Below are 18,736 nucleotides of genomic sequence, written 5' to 3'. Positions count from 1 at the left end.
CTAAGTCAGGACACTTAGAGGCTGTCCAGAGGCCATGGGGTCTTCAGAGGTGAGAGCTGACGGGGGAGGGGAGGGCCCTGGGCTTCTGGCAGGGGGAGTCCTAACCTGGACACAGGCTGAGCGGTGCAGGAAGGTGCCCTCGGGGCAGTGACAGCCCTCCTCGCAGCCAGCAGAGAAGCAGCCCACCTGCCCGGTGACGTGGGCGCAGGAGAAGGGGCACCCTTCGCTGGGCTGGCACTCGCGGTACAGACGCCCGGCTGGGCAGCCTGCCTCTGAAGGGGACCCTGAGTGAGCACCTGTGCCACGCTGCTCTCACAGCCTCCTGTGCCCACCTCCGCTCACCCCAGTGCCCATCCCCTCCAGTGTCCCCCCAGAGGCGTGCAGACCACACCCTCCCTGGGCCGGGCCCTGGGTCACGCCTGCTCCTACAGTCTCCCCTGCCCCCCACATCTGCCTGCTTCCTCCTCTATTTGCCCACCACTGGCCTGGGTGAGGGGTGGCATGTGGCGATGGGGTGGGAGAGGTCAGAAGGCAACCTGTGAGTCAGGGTCAAAGGCCAGGATGGGGATCAGGAGTGACAGAGCCTGGGCCGGGGCTCACCTCTGCAGACCTGGGTGCGGCAGGTGCGGCTCTGGCGGGCAGGCCCTGGGCAAGGGGGCCGCGGGCAGCGGCGGGAGCGCAGCTGCTCCCCTCCACCACAAGAGACGCTGCAGTCCTCCCAGGGGCCCCAGGAGCCCCACAGCCCCGGCCCTGAGCAGGTGGGCACCTCCTGGCACTGAAGGATGCCCGCCACGCAGGTGCTGGGGACAAGGGTGGGCAGTAAGAAGACAGGGCCCTCCTGCCCGGCTGGCAGCCCAAGCCTCCCTGGCGCTCTTGGCTCACCAGTTGTCACACGGCCCCGTCACCACCTCGCCGGGCTCCAGGCTCTCCCAGGAACTGAGCCCAGACCCGGCGGAGCGGCTCTGGTTCTCAGGGATCCCTGAGGGCACAGGAGGGGAGGCAGGCGCTTCAGATGGCTCAGCCAATCACCAACGCTGCTCAGGGCTCTACCCCGCTGTCTCCACCCACGGGGACCTGGGTCTTGGCAGGCGGAGGACACAGAAGCCCCAACGGGTACCAGCCCTGGAATGTGGGAGTTGCCCATACTGGCCCCCATGGGCAAAGTGGCAGGGGCCAGGCGGGAGGGCGCTGCTGTGCTCGGGGGCAGGTTGGGGGAGGCACCGACCTATGGCTCCAGGCTGGTACTGGCAGCGGCACTGGGTGGGGGGCACGCAAAGGCCATCCTGGGACAGCTGGCCAGGGGGGCACCCACAGCTGGGCTGCTGGCAGCCTGTCGAGTCTGGCTGGCACTCAACCCCAGGGGACAGGTCCTCGCAGGAGCGGGGGCAGGGCTGCCCACAGGGGAGAAGATCCTGGCCACCCGTACAGTCTGCAGCAGGAGGGAAGCAGAGAGGGTGGGTTTGGGGGGTCCACCCTGGGAGGGGGGCATCCCAAGAGTTGGGTGACCAGCCCTCCCTCCATGCCCACCACCTGCTAGGACCTTCACTTGCCCAGTTCCATGGGGTGGGTGCCCTAAGGGCTCTCCCTTAAAGAAAGTGGCATGCATGTGTGTATGCAGTGGCTGGTGGGGGGGGGGGAGGCGTCAGATGCAGGGGTTGAAAGGTCAGAGGTAGCATCTCCCTAGCCTTACAAGCCACCACCACCACCCGCCATCTCCACAGAAGTCCTCACCCGTGCACTGAGTGGAATTGCCCTGACAGGGGCGACTCTGCCTGTGGCCCCCAGGGCAGGGCCGGCCTCCCTCAGAGGTGGGGGGCCAGCTACACGCTCGGCTGCGATGGGACTGCCCCAGGCACATGTCACAGGCAGACCATGGTCCCCACGGGCTCCAGGCTCCATCCACTGCGGCAGAAATACAAAAGCATCCCTTTGCCTTGGGAGGCCCAAGAGGTCCCAGCCCACTGGGATTGGAGCCGCCTGGTGGGGCGTCTCACCTGGGCACTCGGTGGGGCTGGTGCAGGTCTCCCTCTGATGCTGGGCCCCCACCTCCCCTGCCTCCCCGGGGCACGGGGCCCCGCCATGCTGTGGAGCCGGGCAGCTGCAGGCCCTGGAGCGGGTCCTCATCTGGCCCCGGCAGGGCTGGGAGCACGCCGTCCACTCCAACCACGGGCACCAGGCACCAGGCACTGTGGGGGTAAATGGTGAGCCCTGGGGTGCAGCCATCCCTCCCCCGGTCCCAGCCCTCCCTGCACCCCAGGATACTGCTTTTTCTCACCTCGCTCTGAGCAGGGTACATACCTGGGCAAGGCAGGTCTGTGCAGGTAAGCCGGCCCTCAGAGCAGGTGCTGGGCGGGGCATGCAGGCACAGAGAAAGAGGGCAGCTCACTCGCATCGTGCCCTCCACACACGCCCCTCCCCGTCTGCCTCCCCTTCCCCTCTCCCCCACCTCCAGCCTCTGAGGTCTCAGTCCCCCTCCCTACTCTCAGCACCTCCAGCCCCTGCTCCCTGACCCACTCCAGACACACTCAGGTGTCCTGCAGACTCGGCCCTATGGGGAAGTGACCGCAGGTCATCTGCAGCTGAAGGAGGTCAGACAGCAGGAGGAAACACCACACCGCCACCCCCTGCCCCCTCAAAGCACAAGCCCAGCTCTTCAAAATCTCCCAGGTTCCCGGAGCTGGCTGCCTCAGTTTCCTCACCTGTCGGACCAGGGATAGGGTACCTGCTGCATCTTCTCAGGGCTTGTGGGAGCCTAGCTTGCATCAGTTGAGACTGGTAGAGCTCAGGTGTGTGAGACACGGAGTGGACTAGCCCTGCCCTCACCCATGGCATCCTGCCCACACGCCGCCCCCGCCCCCACCGGCCCTCACCAGTAGTTGCAGCCGTCAGGCTTGGCCAGCTGGGCGCCTGGACGGTGCCGCTCCCCAGTCAGCAGGTCCAGGCAGCTGCAGTGACCGGGCTGCACGCAGACGGTGCCGTCGGCACTCAGCACCTGGCCTGGGGGGCAGTAACAGCCGGGCTGGCAGCTCCAAACGCAGTGCTGGGGGACAAGGAAGGGAGGGTCCGGGTCAGTGGAAAGCCGGAGGCCCAAGGGGACTGCTGCGGGATGGAAGGGGTGCCTGGGAGCCACGATGAAGTGGAGGAGGAGGCTGGGGGCAGGGAGGGGCACAGAGGAGAGGAAGTGCGATGCTCCTGGTCATAGCTGTCTTTTCTAGACACAGTTTATGCTGAGTTTCCACTGAAGTTTCTCCTCCAGGGAAGGAGTGTGGGGAAGGGACAGCCTGCGAAGAGCTTCCCTGAATGGAGTATCCTCCAGACGTTGGGCCCCGTGGAGGGTTGAGTGGGGACCAAGGCAGATCTCCTAGGACGGAGGGAGCCGGGGACCGGAAAGCTGGAGGAATCGGCGGGCATTTGGGACGGCGCCCGGAATTCCTGGGAGAGGTCGGGACCAAGCACCGTGTCCTGGTCCTCCCGCCTATGTGTGGAGCCTCCCGTCCCCCTTGGACAGGCCCAAGCAAGGCTTCTCAAAGCGCCGTCCCTTTGCCCTAGCTGTTTGCTCCAGCATCTTTTGACTCGAGGCCGCTTCCTCACCACTGTGCAGGCGCCACTGGACCGCGCCCACCCCTGGCGGCAGCCGGCCTGGGTCCCTCTCCATGGTCCTGTACTGGCCCCGCGTCCCGGCAGGCGCCTGCGCACTCACGCACGCACAGGGTCAAGGTCTGCGCACCAACGTGCCGGGGCGGGGGGCTTCGGATGGATGATCCATCAAAAGGACTGCCCTTTTCCTGTGTGTTCCTGCTGTTTCTATCATAAAATGTGTCAACCGAGAAACGTATATGCTGTGTAAGGACGACAAGGGATGCTGGATGAGGCTCACTCCTGCTGCTCTCTAGAATCAGGAGCCAGGCCAGCTGGGCGCTGACCCCTTTCCTTCCCTCCAACCGCAGACGGCCCCAGGTCAGAGCGGCCACACCCTGACATGCCGGCTGGCAACGTGACCATCAGGAGCCCAGACTCACCACGAGGTCATCGCAGGAGCGAGGGCAGGGAGGGCCACAGGCGCTGTACTCCGCTCCTTCGATGGCGGTACAGTTGGTCACTGCGGGGGGTGTGGGGGGTTGGGGGGAGGGCACCAGGTGGGTTGACAGCTGTGCGGGTCACTCTCCCGCCCCCCCCCCACCTCCCTGTTCGCCTCCCCAGAATGCCCCCTGCAGCTTTCCCATCTCTCCTCCTTGACCCCCACTGCCGTCCCTGGCAGGTACCTGGGCATGGCAGAGCCTGGCAGGCCGCCCCCTGGGCCCGAGGCCCCTCACAGTAATCCCCCAGGCCCTGGGGTGGGGGCTGATCACAGGCTCGGCTCCGGCTCCGGAGACCCCCTCCACAGCTCCGGCTACAGCTGGACCAGGGTCCCCAAGGGCCCCAGCCTCCAGCTCCTGGGGAACAGAAGAGGAAGCAGTGGCGAGGGGCTGGGCTTGACTGGGGCAAGGCAGTGGGTACATCTGGGCTCCACAGGACTCACGGTCACACTCTGGCAGGAGGCAGGGCTCCTCCTCTGCCTCAAGGCCTGGGCAAAGAGGGGGCACCGAGGCCAGCAGGGGTGGCGGGGCCATGCTGGATAGCGCCGCACTGGGGGGCCTGGTGCAGAAGCGGTGTCTATGGCGCCGGGCTGGGCCACAAGAGGCCGAGCACTCGCTCCACGGGGTCCAGGGTGACCACGTGGGCTGACCTGGGGTGCACAGCAGGGAGAGGCAGGGAGGACAGAGTGATGGAAGGCTGAAGGGGCCCAAAGGGCGGGGAGCAGAGTTCGGTGCACAGGACAGGCCGCCCCTCCCTGCCCCCCTCTCCCAAGGGCTTTCCTCCCCAGTGCTACCCCCGTCCCACCCCTGCACAGACCCACTCTGGCGGGGCAGGGGGAGTGAAGTCAGGAGAGGCCCCCTTCTCACCCTCCTCACAGGGCCAGGAGGTGCAGTTAGTGATGAGCCCAGAGACACAGGAGCTGGTGGAGAAGCAGCAGACGGTGGGGGAGCTCTTACAGGCTGAATGCGTCCCCTCAAATTCATGTGTTGGAGCCCTAACGTGTGAGCGTGACTGCAGACTTATGACCTTGTTTGTAAACGGGGGATCTTTGCAGAAGTGATCAAGTTAGAATGGAGCCGTTAGGGTGACCCTTCTACAAAGGTACAGACAGAGGGGATGTGAAGACCCAGGGAGGAGACGGCCACGTGAAGCAGGTGAGAGGGATGCAGCCACAGGCCAGGGGAGGCCAGAAATTGCCCACAAACTCCACGAGACGAGAGAGACTGGGAACGCCCCAGCAGACGGAGATGCGTGGGAAGAGGGAGACTGGTGAGGAGGGGGCAGGCGAGGGGCACACCCAGGCTTGCTGAACACTGTGCCTGCGGGAGGGGGGCGTCTCTGTTTCCCATGGAGGCCAAGACTCCCCCACCCCCTAATGTAGAGGAGAGACAGAGGGTCCTTGGGGTCACAGGGCCATTGCAGGGGGTGGCAGCCTCACCAATTCTCACATGGACGAAGCACAGCACTGCCTGGGGGGTGGAGGCGTCCCCCGTAGGTGCAGGGGCAGTCCCGGGTGGGCACGCACACGTTGTTCTGGAATCAAAAACCCCCCACTGCCTTCTGGTTTCCAGCGCAGTCTGCCCACGCTCCCCAAAGCAGAGCTCAGCACCCACCTGGCAGGCGCCCACCCTCAAATGTCATGGATGCTCCTTCCAAACACCCTTTTCTTCCCAATTTCCAGTATTGGGGAAATGCACACCAGCAGGTGCAAGGGCCAGGGGGAGGGGCATGGACCCCCGATTTCTGGGAGAAAAGACCTGATGGCCACTCGCCCAGGGTCACGTGCTGGTCATGGGGCTGGCGGAGCAGAACCACGTGCCCCGAGTTCAGCGCTCCATCCTCAACCCTGCAGGCTCTCCCTGCCTCCTGCTCCACACTCTTGGCTTTGCCCCTGCCCAGGCCCTGAGGAGGCCAGGCAGGGGACACTCACCAGCAGGAGCATCCCGGAAGGGCAGTAGCAGCCAGGGTGGCAGGGCTGGTCAGCCCCTCTCGGGGCGCCGAGCTCTGCACAGGACGCAGGCCCCTGGGCACAGTCCAGCCACCGCTTGCCTGGGGGGCACACACCGGGCACTGGCCCTGGGGGACACAAGTTGACAGCTCAGCCAGGCACATTCAATTCCCCCCTCAGGGGCTCCCCCCCGGGGGGGACACATCAGCTGTAGCTGTGGTCGGGAAGGTCATGGGGCTGCCCAGAAGCTCCGGGAGAGGAGTTCCTGGGGGGACAGGGAGGAGTTGATGGAGCTCTGGGAGGGGTAGGGAGGAGAAGGTGGGTGCCCTCACCCGCACAGGGCTGCAGACCGCAGGTGGAGAAGTCCATGGGACTGGGCCGGCCACTCCCTCGGGTGCGATTCCGGTAGCCGCCCCCACAGGGCACGGAGCACGGAGACCAGGGGCCCCATTCCCCACCAGGACCTGGGGTGACACCCAGGTCACTGTAGGCCCTGCCTGTCACACCCAGGCCCCCGGTCACTCCACACCCCGGATCCCAGGCCACAGCAGCTTCACAGCCACCTCCGGACACCTCACCCCTCCTCAGGAGGCCTCAGGACTCCACCTGGAACAGGGCCTCCAACGAGGACCCCTCTTAGAGCTCCCGGGGAACCACACCCTCGTGCCATCTCCTTGGACAGGCCCTTGCACCTGTCCCGGGGTCCAGGGCAGGGAGTCCCCAGGTTTGAGGACCCCAGTCGTGGCTCTCACCTCCGCATGGCTGCAGGCTGCAGAATTCAGCCTCCATGTTGGGGCCCTGGCATGCAGCCCCCCCAAAGGCAGCTGGGGGAGCCGTGCCTGCCCGGAAGCGCCGCCGAACACCCACGTTACAGCTGCGGCTGCAGAGACTCCATGGGGTCCAGGGGCTCCAGCCACAGGCCACTGCCAGGGTGGGTGCAGGGGAGAGACACAGGATGTGTGAGACAGGTCAAGTCCTCCCTGGACCCCAGCTTCCTCAGGGCACCCCCAACACCACCAGGTTGATTACTGAAGGGACCAGCATCCCTGAGACCCAACCACTGCCAATTCCTTGGCCCCGAGCATGGGGGTACCTGGGCAGGGCTCCGAGGCACACACCATCTCACCAGATATACAGGTGCTGCAGAGAGAGGACCCAGGGAGGCCACAGTCAGCCTTCCCCTTGCAGCCCTATGTACCTGCCCCCAGGGAGAAGAGGCCGGGACGTGGTGTCCACCACACAGAAGAGGAACCCAAGGGTCTGGGAAGTAAAGCAAGTTGCCCTACGTCCCACGTGGTGTTCATGAGTGACCAAGGATTCTGACCCAGCCTCCCTGCCAATTCCACCCTCCATGAGCTCCCTGACACCTCTAGGCACCGTGCTGCCCTCTGTCCCATGGTTTTATTGCCTTGATAAAAAGAATTTGCCTTTTTGTAATTTTATTCCATTTATGTTTATTAAACACTGTAGAGATGATTTTGAGTGACTCTTCCAGGCCAGTTAGGAGCTACTCAGAAGGAGTAGATACTAGTTTGAGTCTCCTGGATTTCTCTTTTGAAGTTTTCCTCCTTCTTGTTTTTCTCCAGTAAATGTTTCAAAACCCACTCATCAAAAATGTTGACATATCAGAAAAAAAAATCTAAGAGAGAAAAGGAAAACGAGAAAGGGGCAGGGTAGAGAGGAAGAATGAAGGAGGGGATTGGGGGAGGACCAGAGCATAGAAAGTAAAAAGGAAGATAAAAATGAACTGAATAAAGAAAAATAATAACAAAAAAAGGAATGGGGTTAGTGCCCCCTCTGCTGGCGGAGTCCTGGTATCAGCTTTGTGAGGGGCGCTTTAAGGTTTCGGAGCAGATATCAAGTGGGTCCCAGGAAGTCAATTATACTCAGGAAAGAGAAACGGAGGCAACTGGAAGGAGAACGTAGACCTGCTCCCCTAACTCTAGGCTCTCAGTTCAGTGGCTCAGTCGTGTCCGATTCTTTGCCACCCCATGGATTGCAGCACGCCAGGCCTCCCTGTCCAGCACCAACTCCCAGAACAACTCTAGGCTCTAGTTCCATCATAAATCGCCTCCCTCAACTGAGCCTCGGTTTCCCCATAAGTAAACGAGCTGGACAGTTACTACAGACGCCCACTGCTCCGGGCTTCACATCAGGATGGAAGCATGCTGAGCACCCCCGCCACTGGTGGGAGTCCCTGCCCACCCACCCCGTGGCTACGAGCCTCCCCGCTCCACGCTCCTCGACCCTGGTGCCCACCAGTTGCCGCACGAGTCCAGCCGGGCCACTGCTCCAGGGGCATAGAGCTGCCCGCGCAGCTGGCAGGGGCACTGACTCGGAGGCAGGCAGCTGCTGTTGTGCAGGAAGAGGCCCTCGGGACAGGCGCAGCCCGCGGTGCAGACGCCGGTGCACTCCACCCCAGGGCCCCGCGCCAGGCACAGCCGGAGGCACGGGCCCCCCTCCCGGCGGCACTGCTCTGCTGAGCGGAACACCATGTCGCCCGGGCACTGGGCTACACGGGGAAGACAGAGCGGGTCTCAGCAGGGGACACGCCAGAGGGCCCGGGAGGTGGGAGGGTGTGTCGGGGGCGGGGCGAGGGAGCTGGGGGCTGGAGGAGACGGGAAATCGGGCCAAGTCAGCTCAAGGCACAGCCTGTCCTGGAGGCAGAGGTCGGTGCCAAACGAAGGTGGGTGGGGAGAAGGTCAGCAGCCCCCGAGGCCGGCTGGTTGAGCCGGGCAGGAGAACGGGAAGGGGACATTCACCTGTGCAGGGTTGCGTGTTGCAGTCCCTGGTCTGGCTGTGGGGTCCTTGGCACCCGGGGTCCCCAGGAGCCGAGGCAGAGCACCCGCGCCCTCGGGTCTGGACGCCCCCATTACACGGGGCGGAGCAGGCGGACCAGGCGGCCCACTGACCCCAGACACCCAGCCCTGGGAGGAAGAGACAGCCAACAACGGTCAGGGACTTGGCAGAGATGCGGGATGGTCAGGGTGGCATGGGGGGCCCGGAAGTCTGCAGGGTCTAAACGGCAGCCTCGGCCCCCACCACACTCACACCTCCAGGGCTGCCCCCAACACACCTTCAGGCCAGGCCCACCCTGTGCATCCCCCGCTGGGCTTCTGGGGGGCCTATGACTGGGGGCTAGAGAGAAGCTTCTGGGCAACAGCCAGGTTTGCCCCCACCCTTCCCGAAACGTTCTTCTCTTCATCTGTGCCTCACCCCACTCGAGGGCCCCCCCTCAGAAGGTGCCATACCTAGGCACACAGGGGGGCTGCAGGGCTCCTCCTGGGTGGCCTCTCCTGGGCAGGACATGTCCCCGGGGCTGGGGCAGAGCCGGGAACGGCTGCGCAGGGCTGGGCCTCCTCCAGGGATGAGGCAGCTCCTGGAGCAGGCGGACCAGGGAGCCCAGCGTGTCCAGCCCGGCACCTCTGCAAGGAAAAGGGTGGGAGATTGCATGGGGCCCTGCAAGCCAGGGGTACCTCAGGACAACCAGGGTGAGGTACCAGAAGCTACAGGGGCAAGAGAAGGGCTCGTGAGGGTGGGCGTGGTCTCTGCCCCTGCGGGACTCCCACCAGGTCTCTCAGAGCTTAGCCTCCTGCTGAATCTGGTTTGCGTAAACTCTGGGAGTCGGTGATGGACAAGGAGGCCTGGCGTGCTGCAATCCATGGGGTTGCAAAGAGTCGGACACGATTGAGTGACTGAACTGAACTGAATCTGGTTCACTAGGCCCCCACCTCTATCTGGGGGCCTGGCAGGTACCTCCACAAGCCCACGCCCAACCTCACGTTTTCTTCCAGAGCCTTCTAAACAATGGTCCTTCATTCAGCCTCAGTGAGGAAATCCTAGAGACCCCTCAGCCAGCCAGCTGCCATTCTCCAACAGCCCCTCCTTCCTTCTCCTGCTCAGAACCTGCACCCAGATCCCCTGGGCCCCCAGCTGCACCCCAACTTCCCTGCTCTCACCCTGCCCAGTCTCCTGCTCACAAAAGACCCAGAGACCTCCGCTGGGATGGCTCTGGGGGCCGCCCCGGCCGTGGAAGGAGGGCAACAGTCTTGGGCTCCAGGAGGTCCTGAGTTAGCTCCCTCTTCCTGCACCCAGCCCCCAGGTCCAGTCTCATGACCCCATCCTGCTGTCAGACACTTGTGCCCCCCCAGGCCTTCATCTCCTCCCGGGGGCACCTCCTGAATGGGGGGCTTTGCTGACCACCCAGGACTGATCACCCAGCAGAGTGACCAGCAGGCTCAACCCAGCCGCGCTCTCCTGGCAGGAATCTGGAGGAAGGAGGGTGGCGGGGACCCACCTGCCCCGCACGCCGAGTAGCAGGCCTGAAGCTCCTGCCTCTGGCCCTCACACGGGGAGCCCCCCGAAGCAGCCGGAGGGTTGGAGGGGGACCTGAGGAGAGAGGCAGCTTGGGCACCGCTCCCCGCCCCGCCCCTCGCCCCCCCCCACCGCACCCCGAGGCCCTCCGCTCGCCCAGCGCCGCCCCATCCCTTCCAGTTCCATGGCCCCTCTGCCCGCACACCTGAAGCGGGCCCTCACGCCAGAGCCACAGGAGCGGTCACAGGGACCCCAGGACGACCAGGCTGACCAGCCACAGGGCACGGGGCAGCCCCCTGGTTCACACAGCAGGGCCCCCTTCTCACACACGCTGGGGGGATGGCGGGGGTCGAGGGCGGAGGTCAGGACCGGAAGGCGGGGAGTGGCCCCTGACCCCACCCCGGCTCCCCCACCTCCACGACAGGTAGGCGCCCTGACCATCGGCTGCAATTGTCCAGGAGGAAGGGAACCCCTGGCTGCTGTAGCTCTTCGCCCACAAGGCAGGGGCACTCGGAGAGGGGCAGGCAGCCCGCGTCCTGGAGAAGGAGCCCGGGGGGGCAGCGACACCCTGGGTGGGGGAGGGGGCAGCAGGGAGGAGTGGAGACGGAGGGCTGGTGGGCCTGCTGGACGCCCACACTCCCCCCACCACCCCCGAGGGCCTTGCCCACAGCACCCCTGCTTGCTGAGTGCGCCTCACCCTCCAGACAGAATCCGCTGCAGCTCCTGTTGGCCTCAGGATCCAAGCAGGAGGGTGGGCACAGTGGCACCAGCCCCTTCCGGCAGAGCTCAGCACTCACATGCACGCGGCCCTGCCCGCAGTCTGGGGGATGGGAGGGGAGGATGGACACCAGGCAGGAGGCACTGAGAGGCCCAGCGACGGGTCCCACAGCCCCACCCCCACCCCGGGGCTCCCCCCTCAGATGCCCCCCTGCCCCAGCCCAGCTCCTCTCACCTGTGCCACCTGCACAGGGCTGCAGGCCACAGGGTGTCCTCTCTTGCCGGGCCCCGGGGCAGGGGGCACCACCATTCTTGGGCGGGGGGTCCACACAGCTTCTCCGACGACTCCGATGGCCGCCCCCACACGAGACGCTGCAGGGCCCCCAGGCCTCCCACTCAGCCCACGCCCCAGCCACTGCGAGGGAACGGGAGGAAGAACGGGGGTGAACCAGGCGGTGAACCCCAAGAGCTGCCACCCCGCTAGAGAGCAGGGCCAAGGGGCTGAGGAGTCTGGGCAGTGGCCAGCGGGGTGGCTTAAGGCAGCGCTCCGAGGACTCCGCAGCTTCTTCTCGTGTCCCAGGAAAGCCCCCTTAGGTGGGTAGGGCGGGTGATGTGTGGAAAGGCCTCTGGGGATCAAGGCTCTGGTCCCGGAAAAGGAATCCCGGGGCGGCGCGCCCCCTGGAGGCAGCGGTGAGAAGCAGGGTTACAAGGGCTGCCTGCTGGCCGAGGAAGCCCCGCGTGGGAAACCCTGGATGCAAGGATGCGGCGGGCTGGGGCCCCTCCCTCGGATCTGCTGAACAAAAGCGCCGCGGGGCCTCGGGCGCAGAGCCCGGGACCAGCGGGGACGCCTGTTCACAGCCTTCCTCTGGGGCAGCGGCTCCAGTTCCCACACTCTGGCAGGAAGGGGGCCGGGCGGGGAGCCGCCTTTGGACAAGCCCTCAGGGGGGAGACGAGGCTGGGATGTCAGAGGGGTTGTCCTCCTAGAGTCCTGGAGCCGGACACACGGGTCCCAAGGGGGAGCAGGGGCATCTCCTCGTGAGGGTGTCCCACCTTTGGGGGGGGTGTTGCGGGGAGGCCCTGGGAGGGGAGGCCGGTTACCTGGGCAGGCCTGCACGAAGCAGGGCTGGCTGCGGAGCCGGTCCGATGGGCAGCTGCCCCCAGGCAGGGGCGGCCGCAGCAGCTTCCGGCGCTGGAAGGCGAGGCCCAGGCCACAGCTACGGCTGCAGCTGCTCCAGCCAGACCAGGACGACAGGCCACAGTCCACTGCAGGGACGGACAGGTGGGCCTGGTTCAGAGAGGGGCTCACGCGGGAGCAGGCCCTCCCCAGGAAGCACCCTGACCTGACCCGGACCAGCCTCGCCCCTACCACAGCCACTCTCATCCGAGCCGTCCTGGCAGTCCAGCTGCAGGTCGCAGCGCCGCTCAGAGGGCAGACACTCCCCACTGCCGCAGGTCAGCTGGCTCGGCGAGCAGAGGCCCCTGGAGGCCGGCAACTCTGGCAGGGCAGTGGTGGGCACGGTGAAGGGCATGGTGCCCGCTGCCCGTGCTGGAGTTGGGGAAGGGCAAGGGCACAGGTGATTCTGGCCGGTGATAAACCAACCCCTTCAACCCCAGGCCCAGCGCAGAACTGAACCTGCTGACCCTAGCCTGGCCTTCCCTTCCTCCTGATTCTTCCCACACCCACCCAGCCCAGCACCCGGGCTTCCCTCTGCTATGAGTGGGGTGGTCTTCCGTCCACACACCATCTCACAGTCTGTTTGTCAACAGCTCTTGGAGTGTCCCAAGAGAAGCCAGAACAGTTCACTCCCCAGGTATCCCTTCCTGATGGATTCCCCCTGGAGTAACTGGCTAACACTCCATCCTTCCCGTTATTGGCTAATACTTGATCGCTCTTCTCTTGATTGAAAACTAGGCTTTGAGCATAGTGGTCTACTTTGATGGATGCACAGATGGATAGATGAACAACCTCCAAGGTCAGAGAGGTTTTATAAAACACCTATCCCAAGCCCCCCCTTCACCAACCCCTAAAACACACACTGCTGGTTGTTTTAACCCATTCAGTTTCCTTCCACTCCCCGTGGCCACTAGACTTTCCCAGGACCTTCTCATATATGCCAGAAACGGAGGCAGGCACCTCCCCAAACCTACAGCCATCTTGCCATTACCACCCACATGGCACTAGACTCTCCAGGGTGCTCACCGCACTGCCTCTCATCAGAGCCATCCAGACAGTCCTCTCTCCCATCACACAGCTGCTCCAGCTCCACGCAGCCCAGGACCTCGCAGGGCACCTGGCCTGGGCTGCACCGCACGGGCGGGAAGGGCCCTGGGGTGGTGCTCCGTCCTGCGGGCGCCACCGCAGCCAGCTGACCGGCCATCGCCCCCTCCCCAGCCCTGTCCTCTCTCCTCTGTCACCTCCTACCACCCCCCAGCCTCCCTCCTGACATCCGCTGTGCCCTCCCTTCCTGCCCCTCGTGGGATTACAGAACAGCAGGGAGCGGTCTCAGGAGACTTGGGTCCTAGGCTTGATCCTCCCAAGCCCCTGAGCTCGAGCCATGTGACCTGGAGCAAAGCAGCCAAGCTCTCAGGGGCTCAGTTCCTCCATAGGGAAGCTGTCTCTACAGGGCAGGAGGCATCTCACCAGCAGGGACCTCGGGTGTCATCATGGGGTGCAGGGGCAGCATCGTCACAGCTGCCATTTCTGGTCTCAGGGCCTGCACTTCCGGTTGGGAGGTGGGGCTGGGGGTCGCAGTCTGCACAGATCCCTCAGGACTTGGGTGAGGTTCGGACCCAAGACTCGCTGGCCCCTTGCCTAGGGGAGCAGGAGGGAGGGGGAGCCCGTCAGTTCCGTCCCTGAGATGAGGCTGACGTGGGCCCTCCAGAGGGTTTTCCAGGTCTCGGGGTGGTGACAGGTGACACCCCACCTTCCGAGGGGCTTCAGATCAAAATGGAAAGGGGACTCGGTCGTCCCAGGGGCACAAGAAGGGTTTTAACTGAACGCAGAAGAAAAGCTGAGTTTTGAGTGAGATATGTACTCTCCACTCACAAAGACACACACAGCAGCCTCCAAGTGAAACTCACTATAAAGTCAACGTTTATGGAGAAACACAAACGGCAGCAGGAACAGCCGCCCGGCCAGAGACTCAGCACCAGCCCTTCGCTGCAGGTACAGAGAAATCGGCCGGGAGCCTCCTGGCAGCTACAGGGAAAAGAGGGATGAACCTATTTTGTACAAGAGATTCATGCTTAAGAAGACAGCCTTTTTTCTAGAACCAGACTTGGGATGAGAGGAGACTTTGTCATGGGAGTCTGCATTCCGTGGACCCGAGCAATGGTTCAAGTGGCTTCATCTGCTTCTCACAAGAGACACAGAAGCACCGCTAGCCAGGCTTCCGAATAGCTATCCTCAGAACTTTCTGGAAGGGACCATAAGTGCTCTTGGTCTCACAGAGGGGGAAACTGAGGCTCTGGGCAGATGGTGAGATGGGCCCAACACATCCCAAGAGAGAAGGTCACTCCCAACTGCCCTGATAGCCCTCACCGACTGCCTCCCCAGAAGACGGCTCTCCTGGGCCCTCGTGCAGGTGAAGGGCCAGGCGGCCATGGTTAGGGGGGAGGGCTGGCACACAACGGGAGCCCCTTCCTTGTCCTATTTAGGACCCTGCTAACTGGGTGACCCTGGCTTCCCTGTGCCCACTGACAGACATCTGCTGCCTGCAAACGCTTCTGAAATGGGTGCCTGGCTGGGTGAGTAGGGGGGTGGGGGGTGGAGGGAGTGCTGGGCGGCAGCCCACAGACAGGCCAGGGGCCTGGGGAAGGCAGCCCCCCACCTGCAGGGCACATGCTCAGCCCCGGGAACCAGCCAGAAGCCTCACATCCTGGAGTCCAGGACGATGGGCAGGGGCTGGACCTGGCCAAGGAGTCCACAGGGACCATGCCTGCCTCCCTGAGCCCTCCTTGCTCAGTCAGAGGACAAGAAGGGTCAAAAAACTGAACTCCAGAAGGGTAACTGCCCCCTGCCCTGAGAGAACAGGCAGGTGGCAGGGGTCGGGGGTGGGGGGTGGTGAGGCCAGGAAGGTGGCCTGGAGTTTGGGCATGTACCTGTGGGGGGCACGGGTAACCCCCGCCCGGGATGCCAGTGGTCAGCCTCCGCTTCTGCCAGACCCTGCGAAGAGAGGAGATGGTCAGCTGCCAGTGAGGCCCCAGCCCGGCAGTTCAGCCTGGTGTCCAGCTTCTCATCCCCTCCGGGGGTGCACTCGGACCCCCAGCTCCAACCCCCTCCACGGCTCAGGGCAAGGCTGGGGTGTGCAGTCTTGATGTCGGCTCCATACCGCCCAGGTGCCAGGAGTTCAGGAGCTGTTCTTCCTGCCCGCCCAGGGGGGCCACTCCAGCCCTTCTCTCCAAACCTCCATCGCACCCCCAGCACCCACGCGTGTGCCCGAGTGCTGAGGTCACTCTCCCTTCTGGGGTCCCCACCAGGCTGTTCTCCTGTGGGACAAGTGCCTGGCCCCCATCTCTACATTACCCCCCACCTCCCATCCTTCAAGCCTTGTCCAGGAAGCCTCTGGGGCCTCTGGGCTCAGGTTGGCTCTGAGCACCTGATGCCCTGGTACCGACCTGTGGGTATCGCCATGCTACAGGCACATGGGCCTCTATGCCTCTCCCATCTCCTTGACTCCTCCTGGCCCGGCGTCCACCCAGTGCTCCCAACACCCTCTGGCCCCCAGCCCAGCACCAAGCTGGCCCCAGGAGGCTCAAGGCTGAAGCCCCGATGGAGAAAGGAATACCAGGGCTGCACAGGGAGGCCACGCTGGCTGACAGCGTGAAGGGAGCGAGGACCAGGGTTGCTGAGATGCTGGGGTGTCCCGGGCCCTGTGCCCCACCCACTGGGCCCACGTCTCCCCACACACCTCGCTGGGCTGAGGGGGCAGCTGTCCAGGTTGGGTGGAGGAGGGCGCAGAGCTCCAGGCTGTGGACTCGATTCTGAGAGAAAAATAACCACGGGGGCTCCAGGGGCCCTCCCAGCTTCGGAAGCCCCATCCTGGCAGGGGGTCATCCCTAGGCGGGCCTGGGGAGGGCACTGCCCACTGAGACTAGACATGGGGATGCCCTCCACCGTGGTCCCAAAGGTCAGAGTCCCCTGCACGGGTTGTAAAGCGGAGGGCTGGGTGTCCCCCGCCCCCCAGTGTCTGCCTCAGCAGGTCCGGGCTGCAGCCTGAGAGTCTGCATTTCTACCAACTTCCAGGTGATGCTGATGGCTCTGGTCCAGGGACCACCCTCGGAGAACCACTGATCTCCAGCTCCAGGACAATGGCACAGAATCTCACGTGGGAAGAGGCCTCCAAAGGCACCCAGCTGAAGCAACTCAGCACATCCGGGCCCACGGGCACTTTGGGTTGAAGGTGGCACAGGCTCCTCCCACAAGGCTGGGTCCCCCCACCAAGGCTAGGCTGAGCGGCAGGGCGCCACATACCTGCCAGCGCCTGCGGGCGGGGGCACGCAGCCCTCCTCATCAGAGCCGTCCTTGCAGTCCTCCACACCATCGCACGGGGACCCCCTGGGGGTACACTCGCCACTGGCACAGCGGTGCCCAACCCCTGGGCACAGGGGCGCTGCCCGATGGGGACATGACGGGGTGGGGGGGATGGCTGAGGGCTCCTGCCCATCCCTCCTGCCCACTGCCATCTCTCCCTCCCCCAGCCCAGCCTGTACCTGGCTCACAGCCCAGCAGCTCCACCCGCAGGGGGCTACCCGGGTTGGCATCACTGCGGGGGGCAGCCTGACGGTGCCCATCAGAAGGCCACACCCGGACGTGCCGCGCCTGCACCATCCGGGCAAACATCCACACTGTGGAGGCGCCATCCCAGTTCTCGGGGAAAAGCTACGAGCACAGGGGTGTCTGCTCAGGCTGCCACCGTGACCCTGCCCAGTGTGCCCCCCACCGCCCATCCCCCCAACCTCCATGGCATGGCATGGACCAGGCCATCCCAGCGCCCATGGTCTCCCAGCATGAGTCATCCAGGCCCCTCAAGGCTGAGGGGCTCCGGTCCTAGTTTCCTGAGGGCAGGGTGCCCACTGCAGTGTCCCCAGGGCCAGGCCAGTGCCCACACGTGGCGAAGAAGGTGAAAGTGAAGTCGCCCAGTCATGTCCAACTCTTTGTGACCCCATGGACTGTAGCCTACCAGGCTCCTCTGTTCATGGGATTCTCCAGAGGATCCTCCAGACCCAGGGATCGAACCCACATTGTAGGCAGACGCTTTACCGTGAGCCACCAGGGAAGTCAAATACTTAAGAGCAAACATCAGTCTCCCTGAACATAAAGATGTCAGTCGCTCAGTCGTGTACGACTCTTTGCAAACCCATGGACTGTAGCCCACCAGGCTCCTCCATCCATGGGATTTCCCAGGCAACAGTACTGGAGGGGGTAGCCGTTTCCTTCTCTAGGGCATCTTCCCCATCCAGGGATTGAACCCAGGTGTCCGGCATTGCAGGCAGATTCTTTACCATCTGAGACTCCCTGGGGAGGATGCTAGCCCCAGGAGGGCAGAGCTGTGCCCAGCTGCTCTCCGCACGCCCTGAGGCCCTCACTGAACTTGCTGTCACCCCAACTCCCTCCTTCCGCAGTAGGGCTTCCCACAGCCGCCCCCAATCTGGGCCACTTCGATTGTGCCCTTTCAACTGCAGCCCTTCTGCCCCACAGATCACTGTCCCTGCTACTAACAGGTGCTGAACAAGCCTCTAAAGTAGGAAATGTCCCTCCAGAAACAAGAAACCCCTTGGGAACATAGACTGTGGGCCCCACACAAAAGGGCATGGTGGGTCACCGGTCCAGGGGGCCCGAGCGGGCAGTACCTGGGGTGCGGGCTGAATGCCAGGCCGGATGTCACGATAGCTGTGCCAGTGTAGACCGTCACTGCTGACCTGGAGCCAGTCTGAGGACCCAGCCCCCTGCACCATGATGCCTGAGGGAGGTGCAGGGGGCAAAGCTAAAGCAGCGAGCGCCACCCCCAGCCTGCCATCCTCCACCCCTTCCTCCTCCAGCCCCGGCCTCTACCGTCTCCCCACTGACCAGTGAGATTCCTGGGCTGGAGCAGGTCGAGCTGCAGGTAGTGAGGCGGGGTGTGCCCCTGAGTATCAGTGTGCTCCATGGGGCTCCAGCCTGGCGCCCCCGGGGCAGGCCTCAGGACGGCAGCCCAGGCGGGGTGCTCCAGATGCTGGGACGAAGCAGGCAGGCTCCCTTCTGGGAGTTGGGCCAGGCCCAGGGGTGAATAGCAGGGATCTGGGTGCACAAGAGAGGGGCTGGAGCCTGCTGGGGCCATAGTTAGGAAGGCACAAGGGGTGCTGTGGAGGGTTGAAAGCCTACCCGGTTGACCTTGTAGGGTCACTGGAGGCTGGTCCAGGGAGGGCAGGGGTAGGGAGGACACAGGTTGGGCTGACGTTCTAGATCCTTAGGCTAACCGTCCTCCCCATGGGAGGCAAGAGGTATAGTCCAGTGATCCAGTCTCCCCTCCCAGGCTGGACAACCCCTCAGCAACACCCCCCTTAGGCCTAACAACAGCCCGTGGCCTTTACCTCCGGGGGGAGGCAGAAGGTAGGTGATCAGAGGGGCTCCGATCTGAGGGCTGGGGGTCGGAGCGGGCATGGGAGTGGCCATGGGGTGGGCCGTCTGGTTCTCTCCTG

General features: G+C 64.2%; 1 protein-coding gene across 1 annotated transcript in view; it reads right to left on the bottom strand.

Annotated features, from left to right (window-relative positions):
* LOC128046812 (SCO-spondin-like) overlaps positions 1-18,736 on the bottom strand; it is a 51,367-nt gene that overhangs the window by 14,403 nt on the left and 18,228 nt on the right. Inside the window, 36 exon segments of the mRNA XM_052639020.1 lie at positions 106-272; positions 601-800; positions 883-979; positions 1,226-1,429; positions 1,732-1,902; positions 1,995-2,186; positions 2,299-2,345; positions 2,871-3,040; positions 4,020-4,099; positions 4,263-4,433; positions 4,520-4,726; positions 4,944-4,996; positions 5,516-5,610; positions 6,008-6,153; positions 6,358-6,489; positions 6,778-6,948; positions 7,119-7,165; positions 8,285-8,537; positions 8,788-8,952; positions 9,277-9,450; positions 10,323-10,414; positions 10,545-10,670; positions 10,778-10,907; positions 11,037-11,159; positions 11,292-11,471; positions 12,155-12,319; positions 12,423-12,602; positions 13,257-13,400; positions 13,698-13,868; positions 15,158-15,221; positions 15,967-16,039; positions 16,530-16,668; positions 16,769-16,937; positions 17,909-18,018; positions 18,126-18,335; positions 18,629-18,733. Of these exon segments, the coding sequence (XP_052494980.1) occupies positions 106-272; positions 601-800; positions 883-979; positions 1,226-1,429; positions 1,732-1,902; positions 1,995-2,186; positions 2,299-2,345; positions 2,871-3,040; positions 4,020-4,099; positions 4,263-4,433; positions 4,520-4,726; positions 4,944-4,996; positions 5,516-5,610; positions 6,008-6,153; positions 6,358-6,489; positions 6,778-6,948; positions 7,119-7,165; positions 8,285-8,537; positions 8,788-8,952; positions 9,277-9,450; positions 10,323-10,414; positions 10,545-10,670; positions 10,778-10,907; positions 11,037-11,159; positions 11,292-11,471; positions 12,155-12,319; positions 12,423-12,602; positions 13,257-13,400; positions 13,698-13,868; positions 15,158-15,221; positions 15,967-16,039; positions 16,530-16,668; positions 16,769-16,937; positions 17,909-18,018; positions 18,126-18,335; positions 18,629-18,733 (5,123 nt within the window).

This window comes from Budorcas taxicolor, chromosome 4 (genome assembly GCF_023091745.1).
Source record: "Budorcas taxicolor isolate Tak-1 chromosome 4, Takin1.1, whole genome shotgun sequence".
NCBI lineage: Eukaryota > Metazoa > Chordata > Mammalia > Artiodactyla > Bovidae > Budorcas > Budorcas taxicolor.
Note: the sequence above shows the minus strand (reverse complement) of the source record. Positions and strands in the feature narration are given on the sequence as shown.